Genomic DNA, 19,075 nt, shown 5'->3' with positions numbered 1-19,075 from the left:
GGTAGCAAAGCAAGGATAAGGATAGAAATTCTTAATGCATTGGGGATAAACAAATCATTTATATACAGTCCAGGCTCGCTACATGACACGTTATTAATTAGCATAACTCAAATCTAGAAGCATCTTTGAGGCTACTACTTGTAAACACAATGATAAAACAGTCACTTTATTATTCAGAACATGGCAACGCTACTACATCACAGTTTAGCTAAGGGCTGAGATGACAGCACTAGGAAACACAAGGAGAAAATATAAAGATGATAAAAAGTGTATTTGGTGAGCTGTACGTTTCCACAGAACAATTTTATCTTTCTAAAGTTTAACCTAAAATCCATAAAGCCGAAGAATAGCCCTATGGTCAGGAGCATTACAACCATGCCAATGTTACTCAGTTTGACGCCCCACAACCTCCCAAGGGCAGCCTTACACAAGGGGAGGTAGCACTGTTATGCTTCCAAGTCTCACTGTCCCATACCACTTTCCCTCTTGTCATCATTTTGTTTTGCATTTGTGCAGCATGATAAAACTATGGTTCCCAACATGACTTCTCAGATATTACAGCAATTAATGGCACTGAGCATACTGAAGAGCCGCTGCTCTCCGCTGTGGCGGACACTTCTACAAAAGCCTTCAGACCCAACAAATCCAGTGTCTGCAATATACTGTGCCGCTCTATGAAAAAGACCGGCAGAATATCTTGGCAAGCATTAAGCGGTGTAAGAAAGTAAATCATTAAGATCTCTAGTAATTTTAGCTATTATGCTCTAGTATGCAAGCAACCGACGCAAAGAATCACATGCCTTCTACAAAAGTCACCTTTCACCTTGTCTTGCCAAACTTCAGGTCTCTGCTTTGAAACTTGGCAATGCACAAATGTTTCCAAGAAATACTTGTAAAGAAACATCACAGCAAAACCACAAGTTTTCCACTAGTTTTGGGCTCACAACAGCAGAATTATTTTTGGTTGAATTTCAAAAGCAGAGGACTACAGAAAATACCTTGTTTAGAAAATTTCAGCTCATACAGGCACACTTTGGCACAGTATTAACCAGCTCAGAACTGTTAAGCAACCCCTTAAATCACAGACAGTGGTACCAACTATGCCTACAAATAACAGAAAACTAGGTTGTAGAAAGACCTGTAAGCATTCAAAATAATTGACAGCACAGCAAAGTGTCTGATTACTAAGACAAGAGTCATGCATAACTATTGCATAGATAGATGAAACTAAGAATACAAATGCTTAAATTTAATCTCAGTCTTCCAATGTGTAAATAGAAGAAAAAAAGTTGAACAGTCAGAAACATACAACTATTGACTTTTAATTTCAACTGACAAGGAAATCTCAATGCTTGTTTTCAGTGGTCTTCAGCATATAGAACATAAGCTGTTAAAAACCATTTAAAAACGAATATACTTCAAGACATTTTCCCCCGTTTACTTAAGTTCATTTTAACTGAAAAAAAACTTCTTACCAGTGCTCACTCCTTCAACTCATGTGCCCTATTATCAACTCATACTTTATTTATCTAGATGATAAACCACACCAGGGACACACAAACTGCCCTCGATGCTAATTTGAGAAGTTGCTATTCAAAATGAATGAGATGGTAAAAAGAAACTGATCACACCAGAAATTCCTCTCCAAGACCTGCCTTCCTGTTTAAAAGAAAAGTCCCCAAAATTGTGATGGCAGAACATGCCCATATATTCATATATATCCATGCCCTCACACTATAAGCAGGACTATAAGCAGCTTAAATATTCAGAAATCAGTCTCTTGATCAAATTTTAGGCTATCAGCCTTCAGTAATATTTTCCTTGACTTAGGTAAAATTTAGATTTATTGATATGCTTGGGAAAAGCGTCTGAGCAAATAGTAAGAAAAGACAAACGGGAAACGCTTGACCTTTCCGACAGCCCTCTCTAGGAGACTGCCTAGGAAAACTTCAGCTTTGAAAAGCTGATTTCCTTTGGGGTCTAGCATGTGGAAAAAAAAAAGACTGAGTTATCAAGATATTGCATCAGGATAGATTAAATGACAGTCAAAGTATTAAGCTTCCTTTTTAAAAGGGTCATTGTTTTCACTCATTTTTATCAAAGTGCAGCTTCTGGTGAGGAAAGCATCAAGAAAAACAAACAAGCACATATAAATACATATATATATATATATAAAACAATAACAAATGCAAAGAAATCATACAAACTCTAAACTCATGTCCCAAAACTCAGAGTTAATGAAAATCAATGGGCTTTCATAAGTGAAGCTCTGGAAAGAGGTCAGACAAAAATGGTTAATCAACTGGCTGTACTTTTGCCTGTGAATCACAGGGACACAAACTGCTATTGCTGAGAGAACGGAAGTAATACAGAATGAATCAGATGTGCAGACACTTCGGGTGACTCTCCTTTTTCTTCCCATAAAAATATGGAGAGGGAAAAAAACAAGCCACAAATACAGCACATGATCGCAGTTCCATCAGAGCTTTAAAAAGAAGCTACAAAGAAACCTACCCAACGACAAAGAAAAAATATATACTAAAAATGTATTTTTGAAAGATTTTTGTAAAACTTGCAGTAGTTACAGAAGCAGAGGAACAGTGAAATTGCCAAATGCTAGCACATCCATCTAAAAAGAGTTGCAATTATTACTAAAAGTAAACACGCCATTCTCAGACTCCAGAATCTTACTCTTCATTTGCATATAATCTCTATGACATTATGAGGTACCCAGGGATAGGGGGGAAAAAAACCCACACTGTCCTGCCAGTATTTCTGATGAATTAGAAATCAAAACTCTGAAGGCAGGAGGTAAGTGCTACCACTAGCACCCAATAAAAGGAAGTACATATGAAGAACACAGCATAGTTTTGTGGTGTTCATATTGAACACGCGTTTACTACCAAGAGGTGAGGGGAAGGCCCTGCTCTCCGTCTCAGTCAGTTCTTCCAACCCTTCTCTTGTGCCAGCACTAGTCTTCTGGCTGTCCACACAGTGGCACGATCAACAAACTAATCCATCTGAAAAACAATTTTCCCCCAGTGTTGATTTTCACCTGGACCAATTGCCTGACCTAGCTTACCACACTGATAATGTGCTTCGGAGGCTCTGAAAAAGCATTGCCCAGAGCAGCGATTCAAAGCAATCATGGAACACAGCTTTATCTGCTCTTAACCTTGCTTGAGTATATATGAACTCAAAAAACAAAACAAAAACAAAAAACCCCCAACAATAACCAACCTCCCCCTGCCCCAAACAACTGAATTAAAAATATGGATACTTATGAACAGCTGTACCAGAGCAAACCTAGCAGAAATGCAGCCGCTGGAATCTCTGACATCGCGGCTGACATTTCTGCAGGTAGATGCCCGTGCTGAAGAACTTGCCTGTTTGCATGACCAGTTGCATACTCATTACAGCAGTGATCTTAACCAGATACCATGCAATCACAACAAATTGAATTTCTTTCCAATTTCTCAGACTCCTCTGCAAATTTAAGCTACACAGTTATACCCATTAGGCCACTGAGTCAAGCACATCATGGAAAGAATGTAATTTATCAAGAGGGTGGTGACATGCAGTGGAGTCTTGGCTAAGAACCGAGATGGAAGAATGCCAGGGATGAAATGAAGATGATGGAATAGCCATTTCCATTAGAGGAGGAGAACATCATATCACAGATATTAATTGCTAAACACTGTAATAAAGTAAAACTGAAAGAATACTACTGCAGTGAAAAAGTCACTTTATCTTTCCATTGCAAATCTTTTTTTTTTTTCCAGGAGAAAGGAAGAAGCCCTTTCAAAACATTAATTTACCATTTCCCCCAATCAGTTATTACACAGATAGCTGCACTCTACTTTTACCCTCCCCAGCAGAGCCTCATTCAAAGGACAATACTTCAATACGTTAATCCTGTTACAGTACCATACCCAAAATACATGGAAGAAGTTAGGCCTGGCCAAGAATTTTCCCACTCAGTTTTTTAAAAATAACCACGAGAGCCCATTTGTCAAAAAGTTTTCACAGAAAGGCACTAATTTAGGCAGGGTAAGAAAAAAAAGTAGTCTTTCTTTTAGAAAGATTACCAAGGTTAAGACTGAAAACAAGAGATGCTCTGCCCAAAACAATCAATTGCTCCGTGACCACGGGTAAGATCTGGAAGATCTAAACTCAAATTTCTACTGCGCATGCATGTGAGAAAGAACGAGCACTCTGGAAGGACTCTTCCAGGGAATCTGTTCCAACACTGCCACAAATTCTTGCCTGTGGAGGCAGCTCAAGTAACTAAATATAAGACTATTTTTACTATAACAAGCTGAGTAATATAAAATATACATAATCTCTTATAACATTTGCCTAGAGGATCTCTCTGGTCAAATATTTCTTTGTAGCTATTGTTTACAGTAAATAAATTATATCCACTTTATTTTTCCATCAAGAAGCATGTAGCTGCTCACTGCGTTACCGGGTGTAGAACAGACACACACAGCATTATCTGGGCCTCTCCAATCTTTTAATAGTGAAATTAGCTGTTTTGATCCACTTAGATGGATAATAAAACATTCCAAGTGTTAAGACAGAGGTGGAAATGAAAGGAAAAATACCTTCAGGGAAGCACTGGACAGACAGCACATCTCCATACACAGCCTCACAACATAAACTGGAAAAGCATTTAGTTTTTAAATTTTGTTTAATTAACAGTCAAAAGAAACACATAACTTACAAGATCAATATTCTCAGAGACATTTACTGACTTAAAATCCTTTTTAACGAATCCTTTTTAATGATTTTTTTCCTTTTCCACTTCCTCCTCTGTTTGGTAACTAGAAGCCAGTTCCTCTCCTCACACGAAGTTTTCAATCACACCGACCTCATCAAATGTTACCAATTCCAGAAAGGAACAGAATCCCCTCCTGCTTTCAGTACAACAGAAGCATAAGCTAATACCTGGTAATTGCAGCTTTTACTTATATCACACTATAGTATTCTTTAGTTAGGACTAAAAATGCTGAGACTTCAAACACACACGTGTATGTATATTTTATATATATATGATAAAGAAGTTTTATAACATTTATTGGCTGCTTGCTGTCACCTTTTTTTTTTTCTTTTTAAACAATTCCTTCACAAAACTTCTATTGAAACAGATGCCCTACAGTCTTAAGAGGTGGGTACTTATGAGGAGTACCCTTAGAAGAAGGGTACTCATCACTAAATAGTACTGATTTTTTCTTTTATTTTTTTAAAAACACTTAAACATTTTAAACTTTAATTTGAAATAGATACATATATATATATATATATACACACACACACACGCAACATATAAAACCAGAATGATATATGAAACACCTTCCACAAAGACTAACCTGTGATGATAAGACACTCATTGTGATCCAAGACTTCAGTGATGAGCCTAGATACAATCAGTTCTGGGTTAATTAAAAAGCGAATTTCTTCTTGCACTAGTCCTGCCCCAGTGACACCACCTCCAACAAAACGGTTTGCAAAATCAACCTAACAAAAAATATATTCAGGAAGATTATAAGATAAGCAAACACTATAACATCCTTTCATTTAGTGAGGTAAATAGCATCCCATACAAATTTCAGTGCTGTTCTGCTATAGTTTTGTTTAGCTGCTATCATTTGAAAATAAAAGTAGGACAGTGCTTGATTAAAAACATACCTTTTTCATTTTTCCTTTTCTTCTTCTGAGACAACTTAGAAGAAGAAAATGGAGACATAAAGCAAAATACAGTTCTGTATATCAAATGCTCTAGATTTAAGTTTTTTTTAAATGAAGAGCATTTATTTAGGACACATTTCAATAAATGTAAAAAAATGGAAACAGCAAATTACAATATTCTCTTCTTCAATTTTACAGACTCTGATCAACTATCCTTTATTAAGCATTCTGCCCCAGCTGTCCACCCTGAAGCATTTTTAGCTCAACTTCACCCCTGTATCAGCTGTTCTGTACCTAGAAGAATTTCTTATGAATTCTCCTTGAAATGCACTTGTACAAGGCAAGTCATTTTCATCATTAAAGTTTCTGCCCAAAAAGAGAAGCTCTGGACTCTAACTTCTGCAGCAATAGCACGTTTTACAAATTACACTGTAATGTACATAACCATTTTAAAAGCAATTGGTTTATTCTACAAAGTGATTACTGTTTATGCAAATTCACCACCCTGCTGCTGGAGTGGCATGAGCATCAGTGGAGGTTACAAGCTGGTTCAGCTGCCAGGTTCAAGTTAAAGCACTCTGAGAGGCAGCCACTGATCAGCAAGAGTCCCTGAAGCCTATCCTGGAAACACTGACAGACTTCAGCAGGTGAAGATTTGCTGAATTTGACTATGATAAAAGAACAATAATAATAATCATAAAAAGCTACTCAACAGTCAGGGCCCCAAATGCATTGATAGGACTTAATTACTCTTACTTAGTTATGCATCTGGGCCTCCCCGCCCCTGGGCACAGGAGCTCCCCTATCAACATCGGATGTAGGGCCATGCCCAGCCCTGTCCTGTCCTCTGCCAACCCCAACTTGCTGACCAGACTCCCAGGCCTGACCCCGAGGAGCCGACTCGTCACCTTGCATCTATCCACCCACCACCCGCTGCGGCAGAAACAGTGCTGTCACCGAGCCCGGCTGCCGGTCCTGCGCCGCAGCCGCTGACCCGGCCCTGCCTGCCCTGCGGCCACCCTCCGAGCCCGGCTCGTCTCCCCGGGGGAGCAACCCTGCTCATCCTGCTCCCTGCTGCCGGGAGAGTCCTTCACCGCACACAGACACTTGTTTCATTTGATAAGACTTGAAATAGCCAGGAGGGAGAATATCAGTCCCTAGGCGATATTTATTTCTATTGCGTGCAACAGAAATGTAAACATTACACGAAAAAGAATAATTTAAACTTCTCTTTCCTCTGAAGTTAGAGTTGGTTAGATTAGGAGACAGTAGAAAAATGAATACTGCTGGGCAGTTGCTGAGTTTATAATAATTCCAGTATATGTTTTGGCTGCTTAAGTTTCATAAGGCCATGGGATATTTTAGGGTTTAGGGAAAAGATCCAAAAAACACCAGTGAGTGATGGTCGCACTTGAAAGATGCACCGTACTGGATCAAACAACTGAGCACTTCAAGTTCAGGATTTCCTCCCTGCTCATGAGCAATTTTTGAGCTATGCTACTTGGATATCAACCGTGATATTTAAGCAACTAATTATTCTATTATTTGTCCTGCAGCAATACCTACAGAGAAACCCCCATTACCCCAACTGCTCTGCAAGCACAAAAGCACAACTGACGGTCCCCTCCTTGAGGGGACTATTATAAGCCTATTTTCAGCCCAAACAAATAATGCAACTAATTACTATCAGAAAGAGGAAAGATAAAAGATTACAAAAACAAGTTCACGTTCTATTTTTTTGTAAGTTATGAAGAGGATTTCTTCCATTATTTACACATTAACTGTCTTAGTAGCAAATTTTAACTTTCTACTATTCTCTAGCATCTATATTTTTCAGAAAAGGCTCTCTAATTTTCTCACCTCCTCTTAATATTGCATCACTCATTCCCAGCTAAGAAATTTTAAACTTTTTTTGTGATTTAACTCTAGAAGACAAACTAACTAACTGCAAAATTCAGACATGTCCCTTGCTATAGATATGGACAGGACATCCTCCTTATCAATCTGTTTTATAGCTGACTGGCTCCCAGATTGAAACAGTGGTGCTGGCAGCAGCAAAAAAGTCTCCTGAACTACTGAACTGGTCACTAGCTGGGGCACAAGAATCATTTTTTAAAAAAAACCTAAAAACCTTGACAGCTCATCAAGATCATAACAGGAAACTTTTAGCTTGTCAATCTTTGATCCTGGTTGAACCAAAAGACCTGAAGCTGTCTATGGCTTGTGCTTTTCTGTCAGCTAGTTCTGTAACAGGTACATTTGCAAAACTGGATGAACTAGGGAACTTTTTAATAAGACTGTTGTTTTTTTACACTGCATAGTATCTTATCATTTAAATCAACTGAGGATAAACAAATAACTTTAAGCTGTCAAATCACAGAAGTATGACGAAGCATGGCATAAAGCCACATTGACCGTTACATGCTTACCTGTAGCATACCATGTCCATTGCTTTCAATAGTGCCTTCATAGGTGACATGCAATCTAGACAGTTTTTTCTGAGACCTTATCATTGGAGACAAGATATTGTACAGAAAAGATGATTACAGAATCTACACACACAGACATCCATATTAAAAGAAGACTCCATTCAAAACATTAGCATCTTATACACCCTAGCATAAGATGGTTAAAAACTGATTAAAGAAACACATTTGCCATTCAGAAAGAATTTGTTAAGGTTTAACATAGTCAGTCCCTCAGTTTCTCCACATCTTTCGCCATAAAACCCCAAATCTGAAATTGAAGTTCCACATTTTTCACAGAAGTTTGTACCACCTTAACTTGCTAACCAGTGGGAAAGCTGTAACAATCTTTCTGCAGTGGCTATCGCCAATACTTCATTGTATTCCCTGTCATTTCTGAAATCAAGTGACCATTAGTCCCAGCTCCTTTTCCCCATTCAACCAACAGCACCAAAGGTCTGTTACTGTTTTAAAAAAATTCATGAGAGCTGTTGACTTCACAGACAACAAACATGCTCAAAAACTCAGAGCACCAAACTGCTTCTGTCAGTTCACCCACTTCCTTCTGGACTTCTCTCAGTAACAACCCATACCAAACAGTTGTCTGCAACACTTCCAAGCCTCGATCAATTCCTTAAGTATAGGATCTGGCTATCACGAATTTAAGCAATTTCTTTTATTTAATGGTATGTTTGACTTACCTTTCCCAGTCTGGAAACTCCTGGAGACTCTGCCTTGTAAACGTCACCAATCCAGTAGGTTCTACGGGCAAACCAACCCCAGAGGAAAATACATTAACTGCTAGAGCTTTAGTCCTTAGATTACTTTAACTGGTCAGCTTTTAAAGCTACAACAGACATAGTTACTGGCAGAAATACAAGAATTTAACTTTCTTCAAAAGCAGCTTTATATCTTCTCCTGACAGCCCATGCTTACACTGAAAACAATTAACATGAAGACCAAAATATTCACCTCTCTGCTTCTACTTGCTTTTATTTATGCACTTTGCATCAGCCAAAAGCACTGAAGTGGCTGTAAGTCATTACCAATAACCAATACATCTCCCTTTGCAGTTTGAGTATTTTTCTTTTTCCAGATCAAGGAAAAATTGTTTTCTAAGTGATTTTCACTTAAACTGTAAACTTTACTAAAAGGACTTGATAGTTGAGGTGAGAGTAAGATGTGCTGCCACTTAAGAAAAAAAGTCATATATCAGAGATTTGGTCTATCTATTGTTTTTGGTCTACAGGCAATGCACAGAGTACTCAACCTATGGATAGATGGAAAAACCACCTCGTATTTCCCAGCAAGCCCTACTGTCTCAATAAAGATGCAGTGTTGGTAGATTCCAAATACTGCTGTTTCTAACCCTGCCCGGATGCTGGTGAAATTCACTGTACTGCAAATGAGGAAGAACTCCTGCACTCAAGACAGGAAAAGAAGTCATTACTCATTACAGGGAAGATGCACAATCATCTTCTCTCCTTGCTTTACTAGAGAAAAAAATAAAGTTCAGTTGTGCTACAGAAACAAAACATCAACCTTTTATTAGGTGATGCCATCCTAATAAAAACTTCATTTGAGACTTATTTCTTTGCTACACTAAGCCTGCTGTATTAGTTTGTAAAAAAAACACTGAAAAAACTTAACCTGTAAGGCACAAACATATCCTTCCAAAAGCATTAAATAACCCTACGACTTTCTTAGAAATCATAGGAGTTTAAGGAAAATGAAGGGTTGCTTGCCCTTAAAAAATGTACAACTTTCAGTAATCAAGTGCTTTCCCTCAAGGGCACTGTGTGTATCAGTGGTGATATTTTACAAATTAAGCATAGCACAAAGACTTCAGCTTATACAGGCTCCACTGCATTCCGTTACAAGGAATTCAATTACCATTTATAATAAAAAGAGTTATGAAAGTAATTTAGAGGGCTAAGTTACTTCAGTCTTATTAATTCATTATACAGAAAAGAACAAGAAATGGGGTCTTTTAAAGGTACAATGCAAATTTTTAATTCAAGACAACAGCATGCAAGAATCTCATTACATACTATTTGAAATTATAATGTTAAGAAAACTAATACAGAAGTTTCATAAAGCATATTCCCAACAGATTTCATATGCATGGGCAGGGACAGCTGCATAACTTTAGGATTTGGTTGGCATTAAAACATTACTACTCAAGTGTTAAAAAACAAAACAAAACAAAAACAAAACAGTAAACTATACTTCTCAGTCACATACACAGATCATAATTTACTTTTGACCTCAGAGATTTAGTTCTATAGACATTGCTTAAAGTTTGATAGCTGAAACAGCATATAGCTGCATTTAATTTGTAGTGGAAATATAAATACTGAAGACAGACTGAATCAAGTAAAGGGATTTCTACTTAATAGCTTAAAATTGTTTTTCTTTTAAAACAAACCCTTCTGAAAAAAACATGAAGCTAATAGTGAGAAACTATCATGTAAAGAAAATGTTCTATAATTTAAAAATTATTATAAGATATTGCTGTAGATGTGATGTATGCTACTACAGTATAATCCCTTTCTCCCCAATACCATATGTAAGCTCCGATACAGTTCTTTCACAAAAATAAGTAAATTTTTGAGAGCTTAGCAGACTTTCAAATTCCTGGTAACAACAGAAAACCTGATTAAATACACCAAGGAAAATATCATGCTAATTTCCAAAAGAGTTGAGGATATCTCACATCTTGCTCTATTACTTATTTTATTTTAACCTGGGAAAACGTCACAACAGTTCTCCTTTAGGAGAATATAAGGGGAAAAAATGAAATATCAACATAAATAGGGAAAACTCCTCAGATTTACAGATGTTGTAGTCAACGTACTAGAAATGCATACAGCAGGAAACCGACACTTCATTCTGATTCTTTAAGCGTGCAATAGAACCTAGGTATATATCTGTGTGATTTTAATGACAACATATGTTAAGGTCCCTTTGTATCCTCATTCTGATACACTGTAGCAAGTGGGTGCATATATTAGACACACACACACGTGTGTGTGTATGTGTATGTATATATGCGTGTATACATATATACACAGACATTCCTATGTATATCACAAAGAGAGAAGACAAAATAATGTCCATGCAAAAAAATTAAGTTACATGCATCGTCTACATGGGAGGAAGCTACACTAGTAGGCATACCAGTGTACTCAGCATGCTGGCTCCCGTTAGAAACTTCCATTATAATGCTGTGCAGCCATTTCTAAATTTAATGAGAATTAACTCATCCTGTACCTGTTTTTCAGCTCAAAAAAAAAGACTAAAGGACATACTTTTTTCTGTGACTCTCCTAAAATAGCAGAAGAGAGTCTTAAGCTTCTCGGGCTTCCTTGGTGATCGTCCTTCAAACAATCTGGAAAACAAAAGTGATTAGGAGGATTTGAGTGACACAGCAGATAGTAATTAGGCTACAGACAAATTGTGATTTGATTTTTAACCTTTTTTTTCTTTTGACATATTTCAATCAGTACAACTTAGGCCTACAAGTTGAAAAATAGTCCACCCCCATTAAAGTCAAGCAGCTCAGCATCACGGGACAAAGACACAGAGGGGCTGTCCAGAGAGGTCTTCCCACAGCACAGTATTAGTGGCAAGCCGCTACCTGGTGCCTCCGTTGCCATGATCCCAAACTCTAAGGCTTCGCAGTAACCATACCCTTCACATCAGTTGTGGGGAGATCCTGGGCCTTTAGATCTACACAGATACCGAGATGGTACATTCCCCACAGCTACCCGGCAAGCATATTTACACACTTCTCTATGCAGTACGCTGCAGAAGCCCTAAACTGATACCTTCAGGAAAGTATTATTCTAGTTGGTTGTTCAGATGCAGCGATATTCTTAATCTTAAAAAAAAAAAAAAAAAAAGTTTTGTATCTGCTCATGCTCTGACATTCAAAACATTACAAGTTTTGTAGATCATTATTCTCCTCCCTAAAAATACCTATAAAAATACAGATTTCTCTGAATTTCTACAGCCCCAGTAGCGTACTTCCATTATGTTTTCAGATCACTAGTAACCTAGTAAAGTAATACCCCCTGTACGCTTGATGCAATACAGCCTGGAAGAGATTGTCTCTGTCTCAATGAAATGCAAAAAGTAAAGGGCTGATCTGGGAGACACTGGCTTATTTTTCTTTTCACCCAAGTAGTTCCATGGAGGTCAAAGAGACAATTCACAGAAAGTAACATATTTGTTTGCAAAATTAGACTTTAAAGTAACAAAAAGAAAATGAAGTGGGAAGAACAGTCAAAGTCAGGAAGGGCATGTCCCAGTTGTGTTATTAAGGTGGAACAAAAAAAGACCAGAAGCCACTGACGAGTTACTCCATGCGAGTCAGAATACAATCTTCTCTACATCAACATCACACACATTCTTTAAAGTACAGCTACAGCCTTTAGGAGTGGCAAGTTCATTCACTTGCTAAATTTCTGATGAGAATGCTAAGTGAATGCCCCTCTCACACCGATCCCATAATGTTAAAAATATAATTTCAATATGAACTTCCAGGAAAGCTAATAGGATTTAACTGGTTTTATTTGCAACTGACTGGCTTGGATTGAAAAAAGTTACCCAGAGCTGAAAACATGTTATGTTGAGCCTTCTAGTATCCAAATATCTTTCTTACTTACAGAAGAAGAATATACGCAACCATTCTGTTGTTCAGGAGTTGCACTGTACCAGCACTGTTTCTAAAGAACAAAACCCCTCTCCCTAACCCCCCAAAGGCTCTATCCACAGGGCTACTACTGGTATTCTAAAAATCATTTGTAAAAATCTAAGCACTGAAGAGAAGCATCCTATTTTTAGCCATTAAGTGAATGTATTTTTTAAGGTTAGCTGAAATACTTCTACTGCATCATCCATCTTCCAGCAACTTGAACATGCATTACTGAATTTAATTCCTAACAGAGTGACATGGCATTGTTATTGGCAACACATAATGGAATTTGTCTGGAAGGAAGAACAGTGGGGACTTCAGAAATATTACCCTTAGAGTAGGAAGTTCACTAAAAGATGTCTGATACAGTGAAAGCCCCGAGGACATAAGATTTTTTTTTTTTTTTTTTTCCAAAAAACAGCCTGCAAGTAAAGCAAAAGACACAACATAATTCGCTTCCATGCATTGCAATGACAAACTGCCTTTAAAAGCAGAATGCTGTCAGGTAAATTTAGCTTTCTAATACTGAAATGAACTAGATTTTTTCTATATTTAAAAATTCTTACGAAGTGTTCTTGCTGTAGAACTTAGTTTGTCCAAAATCTATATTAGGTCACAAAAGTTAATTTAAAAGAGCTAAAACAGTCTTATGCTGACTTCATTCTTGGAACAAATATTAAAATGGAGTTTGCCTTCTGAAAGTCCATATTTATATGGTCCATTTTAAATCGGACCAATATGCAACTTCCAGCAAGGTATTACACTTGCAGAACTAATAGTTGGTTCATAAAAGAAAAAGTTGATTATGTGTGTGTACAAGCTTTGTCTAAATGCAGAAATTAGCTATGACCTTTTATCTGGAAGTCTCATTTGGTATGAATCCTTTATACACATTAATTCAGATATTAGGCCAATCATGCCTTCACTAGCTTTTTTGCCACTTCACCTCAGATTGAAATCCTGCATATGTTGCAAACTCTCAATAGGGAGCTCTTCATGTCACACAGGCAATATCTGATTCAGCATAACTGGCAGACTCTGTTCAGCAATCCAGGACTGCAAAAACTGTGTCTGCAATGAGTCTGATCAAGTTGAAAGGCAATAGCAAGGCGGATGAACTTCATTTCATCTGTTACAATTATTTACCAAAGTGTCGTCACTCTGTCAGTAGGGAATTTAACCAGATACTTTAAAAAAACAAAAAAAACCCCAACCAAACAAAAAAAAAAACCACTGAAGTGTTTAGCATTGGCCCATCTTTTCTTTTGTTAAAAGCCATGATAAATCTCTTCCTCCCTAGGATCACAGCTGATTGCTTCAGAAAAACTCATTTTCAAAATATATATTCCCAGAACACATTATATAATTAAAATAATCAGAAGAATTGTGTTTCTGTTCTAACCCTAAAATGCTAGGTAAAAACCACAGGACAGCACAGAAGAATTTGGAAAGCCCTGAATTCTGACACAAGAATCCCTGTTGTAGAGGGACAACCCACATAGGAGAGAGAGAACAATACAGCAGCATTCAGAAATTACTTGTATTTTGACCTGGTAACTATATGCATCCAGTGTAACTCCACACATCAGATCTTCTACTGCAGTTTGCACAAGAGCTCCATCATCCTTCTCCTCACAGTATTTACTTTTCCTCCTTATGACACAACATACGATGCATTTTCATTCTGAAAATCCACCACCACTCTCACTGTTAAACACACAACTTTCTTCACTTCTCAGTTTTTTTCAGGACAGGCAAGAGGAATCCCTAACACGTTATTCTAAGAATAGCTCTAAATCCACCACAAATAGTGTTTGTCTAAAACTGAACTCACTCATAACAGGAAGGCCATGTATGACAGGTTGAATACATGCCTTGCAAAGAGCACCATGCCTTAGATGAATGTTTGGATGCATTTCATATTTTCTGTTTCTAGAATTCATCTTTATTAGTGAGCTAGTGGCAAATTAAAGATAGCTACCTGCAAGCGTGTTTATTATATATCAGTTTACACTATATAAAAACCTAGACTGTTACTTACATATTTTCATACAGCTAGACAGGGAACTCCTTTGTCTTCAATCAGATATTCCAAGCAAAATTGCTTTAAAACATTAAGAATCTGTTTTAAAGAGCAGCAAGATCACTGGAAAAATCCTCATGGATTTTAATGGGTTACAGACTAACCTTAAACCCTCACAGTATATAACTATTCATAATAATTACTGATACAAATTCAATTGAATGTGATTCCTTCATATGTTCTTTTAAATCTCCAGAGAAATTGAATCACAATGTCATTAACAATTCAGGAGGCTTCCAAGCTATACTGAAGTTGGAAGTAACTTAAGTGAGGAAGTAACACAGAAAAATTAAAAACCTTCCACCCCAGAACCTTCCTTCTGAAACGATCAAGCAGGCAATACTATCAGAAGTTTTATTTCTGACGCAAATACCTCTACTCTGAAGTGCAGAGTTACACAGGAACATGAATAATACACTATACAGAATTTTTCTTAAAGCTCCAAAATACAGATCACACTGAAAAATACCCCAAAACCATGGGTAGAATCCATATAATCAACTTACTGACAAGAACCACCCAAGGCCAAAACCCATTAATTCAAATTAAAGAATTCATCCAAATGAAGTGCACTTTAAATTAAGTGCAAAGCAATGCAAAGCCCACTTTCCGCTGAAGTACTTGACGTACGACTTGCAGCTGCATATGTAAGCTGGTTCTGCTCTGCACAAGTTGTTCCAACTGGCACGCAGCTAACTGCAAGTCAGCAGATGCAGGCGCTAGGAAAGCTTGCAGAACTGATCAAACACAGGTGCAAATTTCTCCCTGGGTTTCCAGCTTCCAAGAAAGGGTGTGGCAGCAACCTTAATCAAAGAAAAGACCCTTATAGAGGGCTATAGAATACTTAGGTATTCTGAAGAGTAAAGGTCAGTGATTTAAAAAACATAGAAAGCAGATGTGTAAACAATGTAATAAACACAAAGTAGATTGTCAAAGTAACTGGCTAAGCAAAAACTTTCCTAGCTAATATTCAGCCACTTAATTCAACTGTTCTGAAGATAAATCCTATATTTGAGAAAGAAAATATTAAAATAAGAACAGATATTGTGAAAGTGTAAAAAATAAAAATTAACTGAGTAGTGTAACATGCAGAAATGTTACGAAGCAAAAGTTTATATTGTTTCATTATTAATTATTATGAAAACACTAATAATTAGTTTATATTAGTGTTTTCTTGAAATTTCAAAGTGGAAAAACATATTTTAAAACTAATCAATATTCTGCTTCTTTGCAGTCTGATTGGTTGCAAACTCAGAGTTTTCTTATTTTCACCTAACATTTCTACCTTAGATAGCAGAGTATAACCAAAGCTCTAGAAAGCCCGCAGGTAAGTGCTTTCACGAGTGCCTCAGCCTGTTGTGCTGCACATTCTGTTTGCAAAGAGTTCTGCAACCAAAAACTAACTTGGGAATTTCAGCATTACTCTACAAGCGTGTTATTTTTTCCAAGAACAACAGAAGCAAAGAATATGCATCAGAGAAAGACGCATAGGAGTAATGCATGCTCACATTATAGATTTTTAAAAGCATCTCACAGCAAATCCGCAAATTATTTCAAAGGATGCATTTGATATTGCATAATGATGCAATATCAACCTGATGATTTAATAGCATTAAGTGCTACACAAAAATGACCTTGGCATAGATACAGTTTACTGGGGAAAAGCTGAAACATCTTAAGTAAACAGTTCCAAAATATATTGCTTCTGATTAAGGTATAATGAAATACAGTAGCTTACTGGTAAAATTTATTTCCAAGGAGCTAAATGATCACTTGATGTTACTCCAAAAACTGGCTTCAGTAATTTTACAAGCAGAAAGAACCATTACAATCATGCAGTTTAACCTCCCAGATAACACTAGGTAATATCATAATGGTATTCCCATCCCCAGGCTGAACATCCTCCGAATGTTTCTTATCAAAGAGTACAATAATGTCTTTAAACTGAAATTGACTATCACATGCCTCCAAAAATTGTCCCATGGCAACAATATGCAAAAATTTGCAGATACATATCATACTGCAATGCACTGTATAAGCTTCCCATTCACAAATGATTGGCGTTCATATATGCTGTTTGCAAATGTGTGGATATATAAATCATAGTTATGGGCCCCCAACCACAGACACTTGTAAAATCAGCCTGTAGTGCAAATCTGAAGTGCCTTTAGCTTTTCTACTATAGCTGAAGAAAAATTGTCTTGTTTCTTGCATTTCGGTACGTTCTCGCTAAAGATAACATTGCATCTAAGCAAATGCAAGACATTATCAAAACCTCATTTTTCCCTGAAAAAAAAAAAAAAAAAAAAGTGCAAGAAGGATTTGTAAGGAACAGGTATAGACAGATGAATTTCAGCCAGTAATGAGACAGAGCAGAGAAATGGGGGAAAGCTGAGGTAGAAGTGAAAATACAGAATAGACATTATTTTCAACCTCAAGAAAGTACTAATCACTACGCTGAGTTTTTGTCTAAGTGTTTTGTCAGTCTGTACGTTAAAGAAAGAATAAGAGAAATATCTTAATTTTTGTAGCCTGTTACTTTTCAAGCTTAAGCTTATTTGATGCATACATGTAGGAGTGGAGATATTATGCTTGCATATGTTACTTTCAAACTTGTATCACTCTCTAGATGATTAAGGGCTATCTTCATTAAAATGCTAGGCATTCTCAATTGCTAGCAATCGCAATGAGAACTGCTTATATTTCACACTGCTACATGGAACCCTAAAAGAAAACTAACATAGTGTTGCATGGCACAAGAAACAGATCATTTTGGATGACTTCAGTTGCACCAGCAAGCAAACAGAAGCACCTCTACTTTCTCTTGCAGCTTTTTTCTTCCCCATGGAGTTCCAAGAACAGAAGAGTGGGGAAAAACTCTCTCCCTTTTCAAAAACTATATCATACTTGTAATGAAATATCTGTAGGCTTCGATTTGCAATGCTAGGCACAGCTGACTAAAACATTTTGCTTCAATTTGCTTCTATCACATTATTTGACATTTTTATTCAATTGTGCTCAAAGTAGCTTTAGTCACGTGCATATTTAAGACTATGTATAGATGTTAGATTAGCGTATACACTGTCTAGGAAATCCAGAGAATCTGTATGAAATGTGTTGGGTGTGTGCATACATAAATGCACACATTTATACATATTTGCATATATACACATGCACTTACTTGCATATCACGATTGCTCAGGATAGAGCAATCTCTTTTTCTCTAAAAATGATGGCAATTCAGCCTACTACATAGGAATAACCACAATTACATCAGTTACCTATATCCTTTGACTGAAGTATTTTCAGAGAAAGCTGTTTCAAGTGATTATCTGTTAGGTGGGGTCCCCTATACATAAATATTTATTTGCATTTTAAACCAACAGTGCTACAACACTAAAGCTACTGGACTTTAGTGAAAAGATGGAACATTGCTCCAGTCAGTTACTGGTCAAGGACTTTTCATTAAAACAAAGCTGCAATAAATACTTCATTATTACTGTTTATACTCCCATTATCAAGAGAAATGGGCTACACAATGTTTCATAACTGTTTACATACTGTATTTTGTGAATACAGTAAGGAAGGAAATCTAAACAATTTTAAAATGGAAAATTCCTATATCCAATAAAAAATATAAACACTAAGTCCTACTGCCATTGAAAATATTTTGAATGAGAACCAGAATATAGCACCAAATAAGGCATTAGTGAAAATGCCAGTAACATCTGCTTAAAAACATGGATCCAAAACCCCCAAACAAATAAATTAATAAAATGCCATTGATCTTTTGCAACTTACCAGATTCTATCCTGGCTCAGAAGAGATTTGTGCTAAAAGATTATTTAATTAGAGTTTTCAGAACATCAACATTTCAATTTATGAATTTTGGACTTTTTATGAATCAAAACCAAAATAATCCAGGTGACAAAATCTGCCCAGAAAGATGAAAGGTAGACAAAATAACCCACTGATGGCACACAACAAAATGCCATTATCTGGCTAGATCTTGTATTTATTGACAGGAAAACTCAGCACAGCCTCACACGAGTTAGGTACAGTGACATCAGTTCTGTTTTTCTGGTGCCTAGGGTGCCAGTTAATTGCGTGAACTCCATCTTTCTAAACTACCTTCTA

The 19,075-nt window shown here is 36.9% G+C and overlaps 1 protein-coding gene across 5 annotated transcripts in view; it reads right to left on the bottom strand.

Moving 5' to 3' along the window:
* Positions 1 to 19,075, bottom strand: part of PARG (poly(ADP-ribose) glycohydrolase) — an 83,446-nt gene that overhangs the window by 17,228 nt on the left and 47,143 nt on the right. For all 5 annotated transcript variants that reach the window (XM_064513763.1, XM_064513761.1, XM_026116728.2 and 2 more), the window contains exons 10-13: positions 11,468 to 11,547; positions 8,858 to 8,918; positions 8,121 to 8,196; positions 5,373 to 5,520 (exon numbers count right to left, since the gene is read on the bottom strand). In XM_064513763.1, coding sequence (XP_064369833.1) covers positions 5,373 to 5,520; positions 8,121 to 8,196; positions 8,858 to 8,918; positions 11,468 to 11,547 — 365 coding nt within the window. The remainder of the gene's footprint in view (positions 1 to 5,372; positions 5,521 to 8,120; positions 8,197 to 8,857; positions 8,919 to 11,467; positions 11,548 to 19,075) is intronic.

This window comes from Dromaius novaehollandiae, chromosome 6, assembly GCF_036370855.1.
Source record: "Dromaius novaehollandiae isolate bDroNov1 chromosome 6, bDroNov1.hap1, whole genome shotgun sequence".
Classification (NCBI taxonomy): Eukaryota; Metazoa; Chordata; class Aves; order Casuariiformes; family Dromaiidae; genus Dromaius; species Dromaius novaehollandiae.
Note: the sequence above shows the minus strand (reverse complement) of the source record. Positions and strands in the feature narration are given on the sequence as shown.